The sequence below is a fragment of the Pimephales promelas genome, chromosome 6, assembly GCF_988280905.1.
Source record: "Pimephales promelas chromosome 6, fPimPro1.hap1.1, whole genome shotgun sequence".
NCBI classification, from domain to species: domain Eukaryota; kingdom Metazoa; phylum Chordata; class Actinopteri; order Cypriniformes; family Leuciscidae; genus Pimephales; species Pimephales promelas.
The window spans coordinates 27022988-27045786 of record NC_142774.1 but is presented as its reverse complement, the minus strand read 5'-3'; the positions used below and the strand labels follow the sequence as shown (position 1 = coordinate 27045786).

The 22799-nt window shown below is 35.7% G+C and overlaps 1 protein-coding gene across 1 annotated transcript; it reads right to left on the bottom strand.

Moving 5' to 3' along the window:
• Positions 1-419: 419 nt before the first annotated feature.
• gatb (glutamyl-tRNA amidotransferase subunit B) lies at positions 420-22730 on the bottom strand. Its single transcript, XM_039693816.2, has 13 exons — positions 22536-22730; positions 20929-21079; positions 20673-20786; positions 16585-16783; positions 16375-16497; positions 14205-14318; positions 13141-13225; positions 6220-6264; positions 4611-4803; positions 2597-2730; positions 1606-1684; positions 1358-1492; positions 420-1069 (listed from the first exon to the last, which is right to left on the bottom strand). Exons 1-13 carry the CDS (start codon positions 22691-22693, stop codon positions 944-946), a joined length of 1656 nt encoding a protein of 551 aa, XP_039549750.2. The 5' UTR covers positions 22694-22730; the 3' UTR covers positions 420-943.
• Between the last annotated feature and the right edge of the window lie 69 nt (positions 22731-22799).

The following is a 22799-nucleotide window of genomic DNA, read 5'->3' as shown; positions in this document are numbered from 1 at the left end:
CAAAAAATCGGCTGAAGACATTCGAAAACGGTAAAACCTGACTGTTTAATTCTGGGGGAGTGGTAAAATGAGCCTATTTCCAAAAAAAGTGGAGTATCCCTTTAAAATATCACACTGCTTTTTAGCACATGTATAGTAATTTGTATTAAAATAAAAAGTAACATGAACAAATTTCACAGACATTTCAAATTCAGTTGAATTCAAAATTGACAGTATGTTGTTGACCATGGCACTGAGCAATGACTCACAGGTCTTGACATAATGGTATGTGAAATTCATCCTCCACCAGAGGGCACTAGTTAATCATATGACATGATACAAAAACCATCAAGTTAACTCAAATTAATTTCTTTCTTTTTTTTTTTTTTTGCTGTCTTAAATACATTGGGTCTGCCAAAAAGCAGAAAAGCAAGTCTTAGTAGTACACAAAAACATTCCCTTTATTTCAAACACTCATGCTAGCAGACATCATCTGTGCTAGCAATGGCTAATGATGATTACACACCAGAAGTTTCAGGCAAACTTGGCCTGACCTGCTAAATTCTACAAGTGACGAATAATCCCACAAAACCTAATTCTGATAGAAAATCCATACAGAGCCGCAAACAACTTAAAGCAGCACAGAAAGATTTTGTGCAAACACAAGATTTTCTCACAAGGCTTGACTATTAGGGAATCGTGGCTCACTGAGTGATAAATGTTTCAGATCCCAGAATTGAGCTGTGATTAATTAAATACTGAAATCCTTAGAAGTAAAACAACACAAAGTAATGTTGCATGAAACACTTTTGCTTATCAAAATGTTTGATGAATATTTTTTTTTACAGTGGAGACACTTTTTTGGAACATCTGTACAGAGGCTATCAAATGTAAATTTAATTGTTCCATTAGGATGCTTGTCCACAACACAGCATTAACCCACAAAATAGGCACGCTGGGCAGTTCATGAGATCATTTCCTCTAGAATAGCTCTGACTTGGACCGGGTCAGTTCTGCCTTTAGTTTCTCTCTGAACCTCACCCATTAATTTGTTCAGTACTTTCTTATTACCCGCTCTGATAATCTGAACCTGCAACGAAATTCATTTGCAAAAATTAGTGTGTAAGATATTAGGTTTTGGCAAATAGATTATCTGCAACTAAACAAATTATTTTATTTTTATATTTCACAATAATATCATGTGTGTACAAAATCATGTCTGCTGCAAAAACAAAATTCATTTCAGAAAAATAATGTACAGATTATAGTTGGCTAGCAGTTAATCTTATAAACAAACGAATAAATAAATAGTTTATGTTTTTATTTTATTTCTACTAGCTGAAAATAGTTTTTAAGGTGGAATAATGTCTGGATTTACCTCCTCAGTGTGACGGTCTATGACCCTCTGACAGATCTTTCGTAGCTCTTCTTTGTCATTTATCATCCACAAATCCTGTTCCTTCACTATCTGGCCCACGGTCTTCTCTGTAGCCTTCCACATCTCTTGGAAAACCTGCACTCACCACATAGAAACACAAAATAGGCCTGTGTTTTATGGAGAACATCACATAAAATGGCTTGTACGTCTGTCAATTAGCCAAGTTGAGGATTGTTTATCTCTCTTACTTGTTTGGCAATCGAGGATGAGATGTGACCAGATTCTACAAGATTGATCAGCTCAGCAAGAGCACATGGAGAGATGGGACTAAGAAAGAAAGGGAGAGATTAGTTAGAAATAACAGATTTCACACTCACAATACATCATTCGGTAAGCAAGACTTAGCAACATTATGATGACCAAGGAGAACTCATTACTGGATGGGTTAAACATGGCTCCTTTCTCACAATTTGCCCCCACTCAAATATTAGTGAACTTCAGAAAACAAGAGATGATCATTGAGGCAGTCTCTGGTCACTGAGCTGGAGGAGTCCCAGAAAAACAATCCCGAATATATATATATATATATTAGGGCTGTGCAAAAATTAATTGCGACTAATCGCATCCAAAATAAAAGTGTGTTTACATATTTGTGTGTGCTGTATATAATTATTTTGTATAAATAAATACCTATGCAATGCATGTATATATTTAAGAATTATTTGCGCTTAAATTCTGTATATATATATATATATATATATATATATAAATACATATAAATATAATAAATTTAAAATTTATATAAATATAAATATTTTATATATGAATAACACATTTTCTTAAATATATATACATGCATGTGTGTGTATTTATATACACATAATAATTATATACAGCACACACAAATATATTATGTAAACACAGACTTTTATTTTGGATGCGATTAATCGCAATTAATTTTTGCACAGCCCTAATATATATATATATATATATATATATATATCCCTAGGCATGGAGTGCTTAGGGATATATACACAACCGCCATTATTTATTATTTACTGACAGGAATCAACCTTCTCTCTATTGGAGAGAAGGAATAACTAACAGACTGGAAAAAAGCCTATGGCACACACGCACACTTCCTCTCTCCCTACTTCTTGGAATTATTTATTCTAATTAATTTTCCAATGTTTTGGATGTATTGGATCTATCGAATGATTGTTCTCAGTGCTGTCTCACCTCTGAGAGACTTTCAGACCCTGAAGATTCAGATTTCCCATCAGATCATTCATCACCCAGCCAATCACCTTCCTCGGTTCTACCTTGGTCATCTGAACAACACTCTCAAAGTAGTCCATAAGCCCGTCCTCATTCTGAAACAGAATGTTTATCATATAATAACTATCTTTTATATTAATATTACATATCTGTGATGAAAAAAAAAGAATAACAAATGACAAGATTAACCCAAAACTATGGAAGCATGTTTCCAACTCAGAGTAAAAATCAAGACTGTCAGATAAAGCAAATATGCAATTGTGAGATACATTTTAAGAAATAAAGTAACATTGTGAGACATGAAGTGACAATTATGAAATAAAGTTGCAATTATGAGAATTAAAGTCACTATTGTGAGACAAAGACAAATTAGAAGTCAAAATTGTGGGATAGTCGCCGTTACAAGAAATATAGTCACAATTGTTGGGAATACAAATAAAGATGAAATTAAGAGGAATTAAGTTGCTATTCTGAGAAATAGTAGCAATTGTAAGATGAAGTCAGAATTACAATAAATATTTGCCTTTGTGAGATAAACTCACAATTATGAGAAGCTGCAACTGAGTAACAATTGCAAGCAATAGCTGCAATTACAAGGAATAAAGTCACAATTATCGGAAAAATAGTCAATTATAACAATTTAACAATTATAAAATATAAAAACAATTATGAGTTGCAAATGTGAGTCAGAGTTAAAATAAAAAAAAGTTGCAATTACTATGTAAAAAATGTGCAATTACAAGAAATAGTTGCCATTGTGAGATATGAATTCTCAATTAAAAGAAATAATTATGTAGTTGAGAGAATTAAAGAGCCCCTATCATGGATTTTTGAAAATGACTGATCATATGGTGTGGAATATAGCTCTAAGGGAATGAAAACATCCTGCAAAGATTTATATCTAAAAGTGCACCGTATATAAAGTTATTGTCTTTCAAAAGTGAGAGTCAACTCTGAGTCTATGAAATGAATTGTTTTTTAAAACGAGTCATTAGCTGGTTCGTAGTGATGTAGAGACATACTGGCCGTGTAACTTGAAGTCTAAACATTCAAATACAATTACACAATTTCATCATACAGTAGCATCATGTCGAGAAGACGCTGTGTTCTACAATGCAAAGATAGTTCAGCCACTTTGTTTTCATTTACCAGGGACGAGCATGTGAAGAATCGGTGGTTAGAGTTCATATTTGCAACGATACCACAACAGTATAGCCCGATTGTGTTCTCATCATTTTATTGACGAATAACGTTAGTTCAAAAACAAAAATGAATTCAAATGTTGATTCGCAAGCGGTTGTTCCTGAAGGAGGGCTCAGTAACTTACTTACCCAGTGTATATGGATCAGCTTCCTCCTTCGAATCACAACCTGTAAGTATTATTAATAATTGTTGCTTTTATGGGTTTTGAACGTTTTTGTTGCGTCGGGGCGCGAGGCAGTATGTGTGTGTGCACGTGTATCGTGTGTGTGTAAGTTACGCTCAGCGCAGCTTCTAGGTCTCCAATGTCAATTTGTTTTAAATATTTGAAATGTTTGTCGCTGTTATTGGAGTTGTCATGAAGAATAGAGCATCTTGTAGTACTGCAGTGCTTTATCAATATGTTTATGCATTATGCTAACAAACAACTGACTGGGTCTGTCATCAGACCAATCACCGCCGATTAGCGCCACGCAAAGGAGTGGTTTGGAAAAATGAGTCGTTGTACGAATCATTTGGGAGTCGGTGAGCAAATCAGTTAAAAATAAATGCATATTATAAGACAAATAAAGTGTTTTTTATCCTTGCATGCATGTTAAACTGTTTTTGGGAACTCCTAAAACAAAAATAGGAACATTTCAAATGCTATGATAGGGGCTCTTTAAAGTCACAATTGTGAGATATGACCATATGATTCACAATTTAAAGAAATAATAATGCAACTGTAAGAATAACCACAGACAAGCGTGCACATCTTGAATGTGAACTTTCTCACCACCAGCGTGAAGCTGTGCTCTCGCAGAATACCGTACATCTCCACAAGCCTCGTTCTCCTCACAGACGGCAGCTCTGGCAGCTGGGCACTCAGCCTGTCAATCACCACAACCTGGGCGGAGTCAACACCAGCAGGCACTGAAGCTTCACTCTCATAAACAAACAGTGGCGGCAAGTTGGGCTCTGGCATGAACCTGGGAGATAAAGAGAGAATATATGTACATACAACACAACAGAAGGCGTGATTCAAGCAGGTCATATGGGGGAACACAAGAGGGTGTTCTTATCAGGTGCAAAGATAAGCCAGCGTTTGTAGTGTTCAGACAGCGTGTGTCATCTCAAGGCCTAATCTCCAGCCCTCTCTGTCTCTCTGTCACACCCTCCTCATATATCTCTTCAACCTGAACCGGCCACACATGTCCAGCCTCCGTGTGTCTGAGAGCATCCTCTCCAGTGGCAGTCCATCAGAGGCAATGGAGGCTGAACCTCCTTTGAAAATAGTTTTTACAATTTACAAATAACCGTAACTCACATATAAATGTTTTCATGCATCGTACTGTAGCTCAGTTCTGTCAGAGCACACATCTCAGATGAATAAAACGACCAATCGTAATGGATATTCACATTTACATTTGTTCGTTATCGTTATCTCTAACAAAAATGCAGCTGAAAAGGCAAAACCGAGAATTGACTTCCTCCTGCATAGTTAACCAATCATAAGATTTTCTAAATATGTTTTTGAAGGAAGACTGCATTTATTTCATTGAAAATACAGTAAAATCGTGATAATTACAATTTAAAAATAACTTACATTTTAACACATTTTAAAGTTTTATTTATTCAACAGAATTTTCAGTAGCCATTCCTTCAGTCTTCAGTGTCACATGATCCTTAAGAAATCATTCTAATATGGCGATTTGCTGCTCAAAATAACCTTTTTTGTTGTTGTTATGATCAGTTGTGCTGCTTAGAATTTTTTGTGGAACTTTCAGGACTTGATAGAAAGTATAGAATAGAAAGTTCAAATGAACAGCATTGATTTCAAACTGAATTTTGTGTAACAATGTGCATGTGTACAGTCACTTTTGATCAATTTAATGCATCATTGCTGAATTAAAAATTTACTGACCCCAAATTTTGTCTGTATATATATATAATTAAAATATGTGTGTAGATGGAAAATGGCTTTCAATGATTTATAAATGTTTATTTTGGTTACAGTCTGTAGATGGCACTGCATGATTTGCTTCATTTCTAGTACATACACCCACTCTTCCCTCCCTCCTCCTTTATGTGGATCTACAGCCGCATTATCACAGCACAGCTGATGCATATTCAGTCCTTCATATCACCACTTGTCTAGTCTTCATGTCCTGTTCCTTGTCTGATTTGTCTCCCCTGCTATTCCCTTGTTGTCTATAGAAACTCAGTATTTTCTGCTGCTTTCCTTTTACCCATTTTCATTTTATCCTGCACTGTCCAGCTTCCCTTTACTCCATCAATCTATCAAGCATCCTCTTCTGTTTTTCTTTATATTTACTCCCTGTAGTACTCCACAGGACGGGGCAGATTTCACTCACCTGCAGGGTTTAATGGAGTATTACACTCACCTGTAGTCCTGTAGGCCTTCCTTATCCCTCATCGGAATTGTGATACTGGTGAGAGAGAAAGAGAGATGGTAATAAGTTATAGCTTAAAATAAAATAAAAAGTTACAAGCTAAGTACACAGCAAAAACTCCAGTGTTAAATTAACTCTCCTGGGAGTTTATATGACTCCACACTCAAGAGTGTTAAATTAACTCTGAAGCAGTGTTAAAGTTAATGAGATAATTAAGTGATTAATTGAGCAATGATTGACCAACATTGAAGACACCTGATGTTAACAAGTAGAATCACTGAAAGTGAAAAATCAAAATTATAAGTCACCATTATGGAGATCAGTGTTTGCTTCAGTGCGGCAGTCTGTCAACCCTTACATTTCATATTTTAGATATAGTTTTTGTCACAAAAGTCTGATGGGGCTGATCCACTGAGGGGCTGGAATGAAAGTTTTCATGACATCTTTTTGTGATGTGTTCTGCACGTCCGGTATAGACATTAATGGATTCTTCGTACAAGGTTAAAAACAAGTTCAACATGTTTTCAACATAACTCATGGTCTTATTTAGACAATTTAAACTGTTTCTGGACTGAAGAAACACTCTCAGGATGCATTAAATTTACAATTTGAAATAAATTAGTTTATTTACATTGTTTAGATGTGGTTCAGATGGTGATATTTGTTTCATTTTAAGTCACCATTGTGGTGATGAGTGTTTGCTTTAGTTGGGCTCTTGGTCCCAATTCTTCTTACTTTAGCTTTTCTTTGGCTGTTGTAACTGTTTGCATAACACCATTGATTGTGCAGAGAAAGCCAAGAAAATTAAAAATTAGATGTCTTCAGTTGCTTGCTGATGATGACAAAATCATCTAAACTTATGTTTTTATATCTGAAATTTATAATTATTCATCTCGTAGAACTGCATTATTTGGACCAGTAACTTTATAATGACCACTGCATACAATATGTTTTAAGAAATTGAAACACATAGTCACACACAGATATCAAGATTTTGCATATGATTCTCAACGACGGTGACAACCAACCAAAACAAAAAAGCCTGGGAATCGAGGATGTTTTGTACTATGAAAGCTACCCATCATGCATTGCGGCATGAAGCATTTTTTTTATTTATTGTCACCATTTTTGTGAATCATATGCAAAATCTTGATGTCTGTGTGTGACTAGATGGAACATTTTCTCAAAACATTGTGTAAATTTGCTTTTTGTCCAACTACTAGGCCAAATAATGCAGTTCCACAAGATTGGTGGTTATAAACTCCAGATACAAACACAAAAGTCTAAACACAACGTTAAATGCCCACTTTATATTGATTTCATCATCATCATCATCATCATCATCGTCAACAACCGACAAGGAGCTGATGAGAGCCAATTTTCTTGGCTTTCTCTGTCACAACAATGGTGTTATTCAAACACACACAGTTACAACAACCAAAGAAAAGCTAGAATACTAATTATTGGGACCAAGAGCCCAACTAAAGCAAACACTGATCACCACAATGGTGACTCAAAATGAAATAAATATCACCATCTAAACAATGTAAGGAAAAAAATAAACATAAGTTTTAATTTAATGCATCCTGAGAGTTTTTATTTGGTCCAGAAACAGTATAAACCAGTATAGACCATAAATAATGTTGAGAATGGCCACATTTGAACTAGTTTTTAACCTTGCACGAAGGATCCATTAACGTCTTTTTCAGATGTCCAGAACAGGTCAAAAAAGACGTCATAAAAACTTTCATTCTGGCCCCTTAGTGGAAGTCTTTTCAAACTCTGCCTTTTGTGACAAAGACATTGAAAAACATCTTTTGGACATCATTTTGCTCAGTGGGTTATGTCAAACCATAATCAGCACCACCTGATCACCTTTTCTCTAAGCAAATAATGATCACCATTATGGTGACTTCGAAAATGAGATTTTTCTTCTTCAGCGATTCTGCCTGTGATCATCAGGTGTCTTCAATGATGGTCAATTATCACTAAATTAATCACTTAATTAGCTCATTAACTTTAACACTCTTGAGTGTTAATTTAACACTCATATTTTAACACTTTAACACTCTTGAGTCTGGAGTCAAATAAACTCCCAGGAGAGTTAATTTAACACTGGAGTTTTTGCTGTGTATGTTCTGATAGAAGGTTCTTACAGGAATTTAGCTCTGTACATATTCAGTCAGCTGGACATTTTTACCATGCATGAGTTGTGATGCGCTCACAGCGTGTCATAATTGAAGTAATTACTACATGAAAACCAGGACTTAATGGCAACACTATTAATGCCAAAATAATTGTGTAATACTAATTTCAATAATCAGCAAACAAAGCCACAATAAGACAAGTAACAGTCATTAGGCCAATCCCTTTTTGATAAACGTTTACATTTTATTAAGCTTATTAAGCAGGACATTAGTTATCCAACTGTGCACGCTACGTTAAAGTGTATTTTATGTTTATTTTCAGATTAATCTTGCATTAAGACATGAACAATAGTCAATTATAGGAATATTATTAAATAACTGCTAACTACTGTAACTACATTTTAATTCTGAAACTGCTGCCTTTTTGGGTGATTATGAATGACGTTTCAGTGGTCAGGTGGTACCAGTCGAGGCTCTCAGAAAGTTACAGGTTTACAAGTTGTAGTAAGCATTTTACAACAATTATGATAATTCCTTTCCCTTCCCTTCTTTGTCAATTACAAATTCTACTGATAGCTTTGTCAATGGATAGCAAACAATTGGACAATTTAGTCAATTAAATAAATGGTGAGCATAAGAGACTGTAAAATTAAATTTTATGTTTATGAAAATTAAAGTTTACAATCTTTTGACAGTCGGGATTTGAACCCACGTTCCCTTTTTGTTATTCTAATACTATTTTGTTGCCCAGGGCATCAAAAATATGTGTGTGACACACACCTAGCTTTTGTATCAACCTGATGTGCTTAATTTAGTGATAACATCCAGCTAATTGTACATTAGCCTGTAAATTGAATGACTACAAACCAAATAAAACATAAATGGATTCAAAATTTTGTCTAAATTATGTGAAAAGAGTTTTGCGGCCATTATAGAAAGATATTTGACGACAGACTGCCACGATTGACCAATTAGAATAAAGTCTGCCAGAGCAGAAGGTTGTGTACTAAGCTCTTATATATTGCTGGTTTGTGCTAGCAGATCATATCCAAGAGCAGGAGGACACAGCTGTGAGATGAGACTTTTATTTCATGGGCAGATGCTCACAATAATACTGCTCTGTCATCTGTAGAGAACATGAGTTAGTGTGTGTCTCTAGGGCTGCCATGTGTACAAGTCAACACATGACTGAGGTCAAATGACCACATTCATCTTTGGTTAGAGGTGGACAGGAAAAAGACCAGGGAAAAGTATGCTGCCCGTGACTAAACACAACATTTCCAGAATCACTATTTGCCAGTGCTGCAGAATCTACAGCGCCACAAAAGAAAACCGTTTGCAGTTTGAATTGAACATGAGATAAAAGACAGTGTACCACAAAATAATGACAAGAAAACATGTCTGTCTATTTTGTTGTCTTCACTGGCTGCACATAAAAAACAGCATGACAAGTGCAGCATGATTCACAAACAAATGAATGGTATTGGTTTGAATAAGTTTGATGGATCCTTTAAAGCTACACTGTGTGATTTTTATCTAGCGGTGAAAAGGAATATGACCATCCAGTGAATATTAGTTTCTGTTCCTCTCAATTCCGATTTCGTGTTAACTCCTACGGTGGCCAATGTAGTCCAAGATTAACATGGCTTCCAGTTCGACCTCGTCCATGAGTGTTAACTCAAACGTAAACGCGAAAGGTGAAGCCTGAATTAACGGGTATGTCCCTCTTTGGCTAATTTACTTTCAAGATGGAGGGGCAACATGACGACCGACATTAGAACCCTTACCCGTACAAACTCCTTACCCGTATGTATTTTCAATGGCACATTATACACTCACGAGAATACTTTACTACTTGAACGAAGTAAATGTACATTAATGAGCACATATAGTTTTGAAAGAAATAAGTGTTTTTAGCTAAGAATAAACTAAAAGAATAAACTTTAAGGTTCCTGAAGTGCTGATTTGGTGCTCAAGAAATATTATTAATTATAACCACAGTTTTACTGCTTTCTATTTTTATAGAAACTTGATTTTCTTTCTTTTCCAACATTTCTTCAGGATTCTAGGATGGAATGTTCAGAAGAACAGCATTTATTTGAAATAGCACTATGATATAATGATATAATATGATTATGATATGATATAATAACTATGTAAAAGTATTTACTGTTAATTTTGATTAAAAAAAAATCTTACAGACCCCAAACTTTTAAACGGTAGTTGACTTCACAAGTATTGACTTTAAAGGAGCTGTATGCAAGATTGTGACCAAAACTGGAACTGAAATCACTTTTAAATTAGGGTGTATCCCCGCCTTCCCCCATGACTCGAGGTTGCCAGATCTGCTGCAAGATCCAGCAGGAATGTAGGCTGCAACAAGAAGCTTCCAATGGCACATGACGAGTCCTACACAGTAAGTTTCTTTCTGTTAATTATTTATTTCGGACTCTGTAACCAAGTATTTCGGATTCATATCGAGTTTTTTAGGGTTTCGCAATGTTAGAATTTTTGGTAACGCTTCCTTTTACAGTCCAGTTACCCATGTAAATACTATGTACTTATTTTAGTAACTACAATTATGGGGTAATAACTAGCACTAACCCTGAACCAACCCCTAAACCTACCCCTGTTCCATGTACTTGTACCTTATATTAGCCAGTACTTTCTAGGTAAGTATACTGTAAGTACTGTACTGTAAAAGGAAGCGTTACTGAATTTTTTTTATCCGATTCGGCCACATTTGTATCTGCAGCTGTGGTAACTAGAGAAGAGTTGGCAACTCGAATGTCGCAACACTACTGAGTCCCTGATTGGTAGATCGGTGGAGGGTGACGCATCAGAACAAAACACAACTTGACAATATCAACAGTCAAGGGCTGCGACTTCACTTTTTAAATGACTATATCCTGGCCGGACTAAGTATTTGAAACGAACATGATTTCTTAATGTCTAGTGACATATCAGGGAAAATGTATGATTATTTGAAATACATTTCTTGCATACAGCTCCTTTAAAGGGTTAGTTCACCCAAAAATGAAAATTAAGTCATTAATTACTCACCCCCATGCTGTACCAAACCCGTAAGACCTTCGTTCATCTTCAGAACACAAATAAAGATATTTTTGATTGAATCTGAGAGCTGGATCAGTCCTACATAGACTGCCTAAGGGACTGGCTCTTGACGGCCCATAAAGTCATTAAAGAAAAGGTTTAAATATTCCATGTGCCTACAGCGGCTCAATTATAAGTTTATTAAGCGACGAGAATACTTTTTGTGTGAAAAAAACATAAATAACGACTTTATTCCACTATTCGATTACTTCCTTATGGGCGCATGCGCGAGAACTGATTTGAGGACGTTCTCATTCGTCTACTTCTTGTTACCGGCTGCTCACCGCTTAGGAGTTTTACCTCCCCCTACCGTATAAGATGATGTGCTGATATAGCTGGAAGCGCAAAACTTTCTGTTTACAAGCAGAGGAAGATGCGCGCTGTACATACGCTTTTCAGTTACCGTATTTTCCGCACTATAAGGTGCACTTAAAAGTTTTTAATCTTCTCAAAAAACGACAGAGTTCCTTATAATCCGGAGCGCCTTATATATGGATCATCATTTTATACGGTAGGTGGCGGTAAAACTCCTAAGCGGTGAGCAGCCGGTAACAAGAAGTAGACGAATGAGAACGTCCTCGTCTCAGTTCTCGCGCATGCGCCCATAAGGAAGTAATGGAATAGTGGAATAAAGTCGTTATTTATGTTTTTTTCGCACACAAAGTATTCTCGTCGCTTGATAAACTTATAATTGAGCCGCTGTAGGCACATGGAATATTTAAACATTTTCTTTAATGACTTTATGGGCCGTCAAGAGCCAGTCCCTTAGGCAGTCTATATTGAGAATGAGGAGTCACGTGCCTATTTGGGCGGGGTCTGAGCCGGTCGGCCATGATGGTAGGTGACGCTATCGGTTACCAGGGTTTTTATCGTTTTTTTTAACGCAGCAGTTACTTCCAGGCATGGTAAAACAGTGCGGTATTGCGAGAAACTCCTCTACTACAGAGCTAAAAACACACGTAATCAATACTGTTTTGTCGTGGGAATCCTACCAACATGGCGGAAAGGGGAGGGGCACTGTAAAATGATGTCAACTCCTCATTCTCAATAGGACTGATCCAGCTCTCAGATTCAATCAAAAATATCTTTATTTGTGTTCCGAAGATAAACGAAGGTCTTACGGGGTTGGAACAGCATGGGGGTGAGTAATTAATGACTTCATTTTCATTTTTGGGTGAACTAACCCTTTAAGTGATGTCTAGCTTAAATCAAAGCAATAACTTTTGAAACTTAGCAGCATTATGACTGGTTGTTCGTATGACACTGTGTTGATTTTTAATTGGTTTTCAGTTTCGGTTATAAATTGTAATTTTACAAATTTTTTAAAAAAAATTGTAATAAAGTTTTCGGTTATAAATTGTGTTTTTTTTGCATTGTATTACAATATGTTTTTAAATGGTTGGTTTGCAAAAACAGAATTCTGTCAGTAACACTGACTAAACATGAAGTAGAAGCTCAATGTGTGTGATCAGCCATGAGACACTAAACATTTAATCTGACATGAATAATTTAAAGTGGCAGTGGGAAAAAAAAAAAAAAAACCAATATAGAATCAAAGACTCAAACTCGTCTAATTGCACTGCCCTGTTCCAGTTGATATCACAGGAGAATGCAGCTCTTGTAGAAATCCGCCTGTTCTGGGCCCCCTTACCCAGATTTGCTGTCAAATGCTCGGGTCTCATTAAGAACCGTCCCATCGCTCTGCAGAATCTCCATCTGTCTCTGGATCTCGTAGTCTATGGAACATTTACCAAGAGAAGACCAATCAAACTCTAACCACAACCTTCTGCCAAAAAAAGACCATAAAGTACTTTTGAAATGGCAGCACATCAGCATTTTTCCTCGTGACTGCTTAAACGTGCTTTTGGGGGAAATTGTACAAGTTTAGAAAACCCCTGGACTGGTCATCCTTTAGTTTTAGGACAATGTGCAATACTAAACAAGTATAATGGCTGACTATTCAAGACATCAAAACAAAATGCATTATACATAATAATTAAATTGCACAACTTTCTCCCAGTGGGAACAGTGTAAAACATAAAGACACATTCGGCGATTAAATATTTTCATGTTTTCAATGTTTATTCTTGCTTTCATTGACAGCACTATTTAATCTTCTTGTCCTTGACAGGCATGTTTATGCGGGTCTTCAACACTCATTTTCTTGCATCACATCAGTCAGATTTCCTTTTAAATGTAAAACTCCTCGTTTCAAAAACACAACTTTGTGATTGTGTGTGTGTGTGTTAATGCAGCAGAGATGATTGCTTCTGCAGCCTTTATTCAACGGCGCACATCTTGACAGAGCATTTAACGCCATACAGAGATGGAGTGAGGTGAGAATGCTTATTGTTCGTGTTTCTTATCTGGAGTTTGCAGTCTGACTTTCAGCTCTGGCATAATTACACACAGACACTCGTTCCCTCCAACTAATGCTGGGTTAAATGTGACTACCACACAAGAAAAGTGACTTCCAGCTATTACTAAAGTACGTGTGTGTGAGTGTGAATATGAATGCAGCATGATTAAAAGATTTCTGAAACCCACTGGCTAAAAGTCTATTTCATTCCCTCGACACATCTTGCTGTACTGAGGAGCGGCAAAGAGATTTTACTGTATGCTTATGCTTAAACCAGAAAAAACCTTCTCCAAACTCACAGGCAGATCTTGATATCCATCAAATTCTTTCTCAGTATCAGTTAGACATATCCTCACCTATGGCTTTGGCCATGTGCCTGACACTGTTGATGTTTTTGACCTCTGTCCTCACTCCCATAGGCTCTCCAGGTCGATGCACGGACACATTGGCATCAACCCTAAGCTGCCCTTCTGTGAGAGGAGAGAAAGAGGGATCTAATGAGAATCATTCCAAACAGTCATTACAATTCAACCATCCACAGCTCTCAAAACCCCTGCTTAACAAACAGTGCATACATTTGAATTTGAATGATTTATTTGCATGAAATACTGTATTCTGAGAGCACCGTTGAATAGTCTGCAACAAATAAACAGTTTGCTGTATTTTGCTTCAAGGGGTTTTGATTAAACAAGAGCTATTGAATTTTTCATTACAGGAAGACAACAGGTTTATTGATCAGTGACACATTAAGAAGGGTTGAGGAACAGGTCAGTTTTTTTCTTATTTGAATTTGTGTATCTTACATAAACACTACATGTTCTTACTTAAAGTGTGTAACTGAAACTATGATTTACTTATATTAAGATACAAGAACATCTCAGTGCATCCAAAGCACAAATACTAGAGAAGTCGGAAAGGTGTTTACAAATTAGTTGGGGAATGTGGTGGGCCACCTATAATCCTTTTATGCTATATAGGCTATTCTTTAGCTCTGAAAAAAATGTGTTACAGGCAGACACACCCCTGCAAACAGAGCGTTCAAATCCGAGGCTAAAATCAGGCAAGGAAAAATGCCTTTTATTTCTAAATTATGACTATTTTTGATCTAAAAAACATACAAACATTATAAGGGCAACCCAGGAAACATTATAAAATAATCAAATAACCCCATATCATGGGACCTTTTGGTGATGTATGGAACACCATGTACTGGGCTGGTCGGCTCGGTATATTGAATATTAACACTTTATCACCAATGATTGTGCTGCCGATATAAAATTCAGTAGCATTGTGAATATTGTGATAATTGTGAAAATGATGTTTTATAAACACTGTGTCATTGGACAACTTTTGCAATCTTTACTGGTCTTATTATTAAAAGCAAATCTTTAATTTAAAGTTCAGGGACCAAATCAAGTCGGTAGGTTCAATTAATCTCTGTGAATCATGCTGCGTTCATGTGTTATGGTAATTATGGTAAATACCAAAAGCCGACGTGGAAAATGCACATGAACACCCCCTCATGTGGTATTTACCACTGGGCAACTCGTAGAATATTTTGATGGACGAGTTGCCGAGATGAGATAACCTTTGACCATTTCAAAATGGCGGAGAGAACCGCGAGAGTCGTGAATGGTAAAAATATATACTATTCATGATCTAGATTCTAGAAAATATACAGCATATTATTTTCCTTTTGAGTTTTGATAAATCATTTTCTTGCTGTCGCAGATGACTTAAGCAATCTAAAATAGTTTTAGCTAAATAACAGGTCTGGATCTCCATCTTTTTACCACATTACGACAACAAAAGCACTTGAACGCAACACACTGGTAAATACCAGTTCACAAGAGGAAAATATCCTATTTTCCATAGCACGTGAACGCAGCATTAGTTCAAATTGACCTTTTCAGTAAATTAGTTCTGATTCAACAACTCATTTGTCAACTCACAAATGTTTGCATGGCAAATTAATGTATTATTAGGATAGTTCGCCTAAAAATAAAACCCTCGAGTTGTTTCAAACATGTATGAATTTCTTTCTTCTGCACAAAACACAAAAGAAAATATTTTGAAGTATGTAGGTAACCAAACAGTTGATGTACCCCATGAATACTATGAATACTATGGTTGAAGTCCCATCAACTGTTTGGTTACCACACTATCCCTTTAAATGGTTAAAGTATTAATTTAATATTAGCGAGATTTAATTTGACTTTTTTTATTTAGTTTTCCTCTATTCCACATCTTGCATTAAATATTTTCTACAACATAATTTATCTATTGACAGGGGTTGTTTAGTCAAAATGATGGTTCTTCCGATATAAGATTATGATACAGATTTTTGGCTGATTTTTTTATGACACAGCCATATGGCCCATCCTTATGGGTACTGGGTGGATTACTAACTCAGATAACATTGATACAAGCAATGCGATTTGTGCCTGAGACCAATTCATGGGAATAAATGTGTGTAGACATTAAAGGTTGTGATCAATGTTAGCTGTAGGGGGTGTATTAAATCACCAGCCATGTTGCCCTGGCAGGTGCCCAGAGCCTGCAGGATGAGCTGAAGCTCTCTGACGGCAGCTGCTGCCTCCTCTCCACAACACATCTCAGGCTCCATCACCAGCTCCATCAGACCAACACCTACAGACAGAGACACACAGCCTTCATATCAGACACTGTCCACAAAGATACAGTCATTATGTTTCTGTATGAGTAAAGAAGCAGCACCTGCTCGGTTGAGATCTATTAGAGTCTGGCTCCGTTCATTATCATGGAGACTCTTTCCACTGTCTTGCTCAAGCTGGATCTGTTTGATCTTCACACTCTTGGTTACCACTTGATTCCTTCTGCGACCTTCAAAAAGACTATAGACCAGTGTTCCATCCACTGCTATGGGAAGCCTCTGCTGAGTGATCTGGTAGCCTGCCTGAAAACACACATCGGTATGTGTCGAGACCATTTGAATTGCTACACAGAAGTTTATCTAGACCGAAATAGATATGTTACAATGCACTTATGTTTCTGACAGGGTTCCCAAACAGAAGGAAAGTGCTAGAAGAGCCATGTAAAAAAACAAAACACTAAAACAATAATAGATTTTGTAATTTTCACAATTTTATTCTGCATTTTAAATACTGGTCAGAAATAATATTAAATCACAGTTACTTAATATAACCTAATAAAAACTAATAAATATTTTCTAGACAATATTTTACACATACACTACAGTTCAAAAATGTGGGGTCGTTGACTTTTTTTTTTTTTTTAAAGGCGTCCTGTCATGCTTTTCTACTTTTTCAACTTTAATTAGTGTGTAATATTTGAGTATTTGTCACAATGGTACTCATTTAAATAATCCGTGCCCACGGAATATGCAAAAAAGTTGGCGAGGCCTGGTTGGGCTGCATTAGAAAAGTCAAAGAGAGACTGTTTTTTCCACAACATTTCCAAAACTCATTTGTTTAACCTTCCTAAGGCTGATAAACTTTTTAAATGTATTTTAAACACTGTTCCTGAACATTATAACTTTTGTCTGTGCGCTGCACATTTTATGAAGAACAGCTTGTTTACTGTTGCTTTTGTAAGCTCTCGTTTTTATTAGAGGGTTCGCCGCTTCTTAGGAAAATAATGTGATCAAATAATGTTTGTATAACGTTAGTTTTCTGACAAATGTCATGATTAAATGGTGGAAACATCTAATGTATAAGAAAATTACAACAACAAAAAAATCTCTCTGACACTTCCCGTGAAATCGGTGTTTGCAAAGTCTGTGCATGAAATCCGTTCTGGACGATCCTCTTGTTTGTTGACATTGTCAGGGTCTGAATTTGGCTCAAATAGGTTTGAATTAACCTTATTATTTCAACCCGATCTCACGGGAATTCGTACGAATTTTACGAGGTGGCTAATTCGTAACAATTCATACAACCTCACTCGTACGAATTAGTATGATTTTGCTAAATCGTACATATTTTACGAATTGGCCAATTCGTATGAATTCGTACAAATGACCTACCCCTTACCCCGCCCCTAAACCTAACCATCACGTGGGTTTAGACAAATCGTACAAATTCGTACGAGTAAGGTCATACAAATTAGCCACTTTTTAATCATTCGTTGAATTCGTACGAATTGGTCGTGAGATAGGGTAGTATTATTTACACTAGAGAAGAACTCGCAGTTATGGAGGGGCAGGACATTTATCGAACATGTGCAAAGTCACAAAATCACAGCACATTTCATATTTCAGAAGGAGGGGCTTCGTTGAAATTGAGCCAGACTGGGGAGAGAGGAGCTGTATAATGCAAAATATGTAAAAAATAATGAATTCTAAAACATATTCTAGTTCACCCCAAAAACAAAATCAAGACTTCGTAAAAGGCCATAATAGGACCCCTTTAATAGCCTTTTAATAACACAGCAAGGATACATTAAATGAATCAAAAGTGACAGTAAAGACTTTTGCATTGTTACCAAATAAATGCTGTTCTTTTAATTCTATTCATCACGAGGAAAAAAAATCTATTACGGTTTCCACAATAATATTAAGCAGCACAACTGTTTTCAACATTGATAAGAAATAAAAGAAATGCGCCTTGAGCAGCAAATCAGCATATTGGAATGATTTCTGAAGGGTCATGTGACACTGAAGACTGGAGTAATGATGCTGAAAAATAAGCTTTACCATCACAGATCAAATAAAAGCATTCAAGATAATTATCAAAAATCAGATTAACCCCAAACTTTTGAAGGGTAGTGTATGTATAATTTTTAAATGAGGTCTTTCTTTAAACATTAAATTATAGTTGCCTTTTGTATTTTAGGGGATTGTCATAATTGGGTGACTGTAGCATCAAAGCCAATGATGTGCTTTGGGTCAGACCTCTTTCAGATTTGAGGGGAAATCTAATTGTATGACCTTAAAACATCAAAATTGTATAGTCACAGCGTAGTCTTTTGTGAAGAACCATCATCAGGATCAAATATGGGGTTGGATAGCCTTAAAAGGCCAGGACTAGGGTTATGACTAAATGAAACCACATACAGATATTTGTGATCTGGCTACATTTTCAACCTCCTTCAGTTTAACTGTGAAGCAAAACAGAGCACTCGTAACTGTTGCTATGGCAACACCATGACAAAAAAAAACACACTAGAAATGTATCATAGTTATTGGCATGCAAAAGAATGAAGGAAAGGGGAACAAGCAATTATCCATTACCATCTGTGTGTTGTACCTGATCAACTACTTCATGACTAGCAAAAAAAAAACAAAAAACAAATGTAAGCACTTAAGAAATTAAATTAACACTAATGAAGAGTGACAAATTCCTCAGAACTCAAAGATTCCCTCCTCCATTTCAATATCTGAGCTTTCTCAATGCCAAATTGATTTTGATTTTCAAGCATTACCTCTGTTTATTTTGGCTTGAAATTGGTTTAGCAATCCATTTGGTAATGTCAATGCATAATTCAAGAAAAGAGGACATGCTTCACAAATCACTTGTATAACTGTTCAAATATATGCATGAATTCAAAACATATTTTGTCTTGTGGTTATTTTGTGTCAGAACTAAAATGACATTAGGACAAGTCTAATGTTAATTTTAAACACTGTGCCTATACACAAGAGATATCGGTCTATCTGGTCTTCCATTATGCTCCGCTGATACAACAAAAATCAATCTGTAAAGGGACTTTAGCCAAAGGATCATTGAAAAAGACTTGAGAGCACAACAGTCGTGTTCCAGAGGAAATAAAATCCAATTTATTATTAGGTTTTTATTAGGTTTGTGACGATAAAATATATAACTTTCAAGAAGAGTATCTTAAGCTCCAGGGTTGTTCATAGTTAGCTTCATGCCGAGCTACACAATTTAATTTTAAGAACATCATATTCAGTTGCAGAATTCCCAGTGGAGAACTACATTACCCACACTGCTCAAAAGAGATCTACCAATAAGAGAAGGCGTTGTTACCAAGGAAGCAAGAAATGCAGCAATCTCACTCTATAGTAATCCAACACATGAAAATCTCTCTACATTTAAAAACAACTGATTTATTTGTATATTCTGCATATTATAATGTTGACTTATAGCTAATTGTTTGTCGGTTTTATTTTTTGTAGGCCAAAACATGAAAACAAGTTAGCATTTTATCACTTCGACTTCCATCGTCTTGAAATCAATCAAATCAATTTTTTTTTGGTTTTAGGTTAAAGGCCTGGAATAAGATCTGTGGTTTACACAATCTCAACATATTTTCATGCTTTATTCTACAGCATAAAATACATCAGTAATACCCCCTCATGATTTTCGATGGGTTCGATGGGTAATACTCGATGGGTTTGTAGCGCTTGTTTGGTGGTGTTAGTATTAAGAACATATTTATGTTCCTAAATGTCTACCCCCCACTTGTACAACTATAGCCTCACAAGTCTGAATACCAGAGCTGAAACATTGCTCGAACCAGAGCTTGAATGTTTTAAGCTATTAAGAGCTGACACTTGTTATTCATCTACTTAGTGGCAGCCATTCTGTTTCCTGCCTGTTCAGCATGGACAGCCATCACTTCTTTATTAAAGCTAAGGGAAAGAGAGAGTGATGCACTGGATATATGTGCATGTCTCTTTGACAAACGATGGATCTATAAAGCAGCTAATCAAAAATAACAACCACATAGAGTTGGAAGCATAAGAAAGATGTTCTTGTTCATTGCATTTGTATCATCAGCACTTCTATGCTTTGGAATACGAAGATAAAACTACAGACAAATGAATTAAGCACTCAGATGTGTGTGCAGCAAAGGGAACTCACAGGCATGTCTGCATAAAAGTAGTGCTTCCTGTCGAACAGTGACTTCCTGTTGATGGTACAGTTGAAAGCAAGGCCTGTCAATACAGCGGCCTCCACACATCTTCTGTTCAGCACCTTAGGAAACGAAGCAGCAAGACATTCAATAGCATTTATAAATGCAATGAAATGACATATATAGTGTAGATTTATATTAATATATAATTGAGAATCATTTTTTTTTTATCAATTTTTATGGTAATTCAATTGATTTACTTACTGGCAGTGTTCCTGGTAACGAAGCATCAAAATGTGAGACAAGCGAATTCGGTGGAGCCAAGAATTTAACATGAGATCCAGAAAAGAGCTTTGATGTGGACTGAATCTGAGCGTGGATTTCCAGACCCACAACACCAACCAATTGAGGAAGACTAGAAAACATACAGTAGCACAAGAGATGAAGAGCTGGTGAGAACTGGTGACTCTCTACAGTTACTTTAATACATAGGATATTAAAAGACAATTATATAATGCTTTAAAAATAAGCATCTCAATTCTATTAAATTATGAGTTTATGGTATATGAAGATATACAAGTCAAAGTTTAAATAAACGGTATATTGGTCTAATTTAAATCCAAACAATGAGATTGATTATTATCCCTTGGCTAACTGCTAGTTGGTCAAACTAGTTAAGAGAGAGTTATGTTGTTTTTTTTAAATGCAATTAAAAATATGTAATTATAAAAAGAAAAAGGACAAGTAAAAATGTATACCTCAGTTACTATAATGCTTTGAGTCAGAAGTCCAATAACTGGATTTGTATGTTGGTATCAAATTAATACACACTACCATTCAAAAACGGAGTCAGTACACAGTAAGTGTTGTTACTGATTTTTAATCAGGAACAACACAATAAATTGATCAAAAGTGACAGTAAAGACATTTAATATTATATAAGATTTATATTTCAAATAAATGATGTTCTTTTGCACTTTCTATACGTCATAGAATCTTGAAAAGAAATTCATCATGTTCTCATAAAAATAATAAACAGCACAAATGTTTTCAACATTGATAATAATGAGAAATGTTACTCGAGAACCAAATCAGAATATTAGAATGATTTCTGAAGGATCATGTAACACTTTGTCATCAAAAGAATAAATTACATTTTTAAATATATTAAAATAGAAGACAGGTATTTTAAATTGCAATAATATTTCACAATATTTCTGCTATTCATATTTTTTTTATCAAATAAATGCACCTTAGATGAGAACAAGGGACAATAAACTGTTGAACTGTGTTCTCATGATAATGATAAATGTCAAGACGTGGCTATAGCTGGCTTGCTGGTTTTACTGATTAAATTTGATGAATAACAATTCTTTGCATCGAAGATTTTATGTGGCTATTGAGAAAAAAACACCTACCCTAAGTATGATTAATTGGAGTAAAAAAATGTGAGAACTAGCCAGGATGGACTCACCTGTAAAAATGTACAGTACCTGTACAGTACTTTAATTCATTTGAATTATTATTATCAGTTTGTTTTATTTTTTTCGGGTTTTTTTTTTTTAACAAACCAACTATTATCAAACACCATGCGTTCTTCTTTGTAGTATCTGTAATTAATGGGATTTACATTTTGTATATTTTTCAGAGCACACAAAGTCAAGGTCAGCGATCAAGACGTGGCTTGCAGTCTGTCAGCAAACCTACACTCCATTCATTTATTCGATTAAACCAGAGAAAGACTATTATTCAAATTCCGTGTATCATGTTGATGACAAATGTCAGAAAGCCTGTATATCCGTCTCCAAATATATTAATCTCCTATTTACTGTAGACAGCATTTTCGATTTTGGGGGTTATTTGATGCCTACCTTTTATTCTGTACTTTGGGCTTAAGTTGTTTTTTTGATCCGGATGTCCATATTGTCCTTATCACGAAATTAAAAGTATTAATATGATACAAATTTTGTGATTTATTAGTATATTTAAACAAAAGCATTCTGCTGTATCCTGAAGAGGAGGCTGCCATGCTTGTGTTTGTATTTGGGCAGCTGGTGCATGTAGTTTTACAGAGAAACCAGGAACCCGCTGATGTACCGTAGGATAATGAAGAAAGAACTTCAACTCCCACAATG

What these genes read in the sequence shown, in the direction of transcription:
- gatb (XM_039693816.2), bottom strand. Translation starts at nt 22,693, where the DNA reads ATGGCAGCCTCCTCTTCAGGATACAGCAGAATGCTTTTGTTTAAATAT. An exon ending in GAAGGCCTACAGGACTACAG is followed by an intron (nt 4,804 to 6,219) that starts GTGAGTGTAATA and finishes TTTATCTCCCAG; the next exon opens with GTTCATGCCAGAGCCCAACT. An exon ending in CATCCTCGATTGCCAAACAA is followed by an intron (nt 1,493 to 1,605) that starts GTAAGAGAGATA and finishes TGGTGAGTGCAG; the next exon opens with GTTTTCCAAGAGATGTGGAA.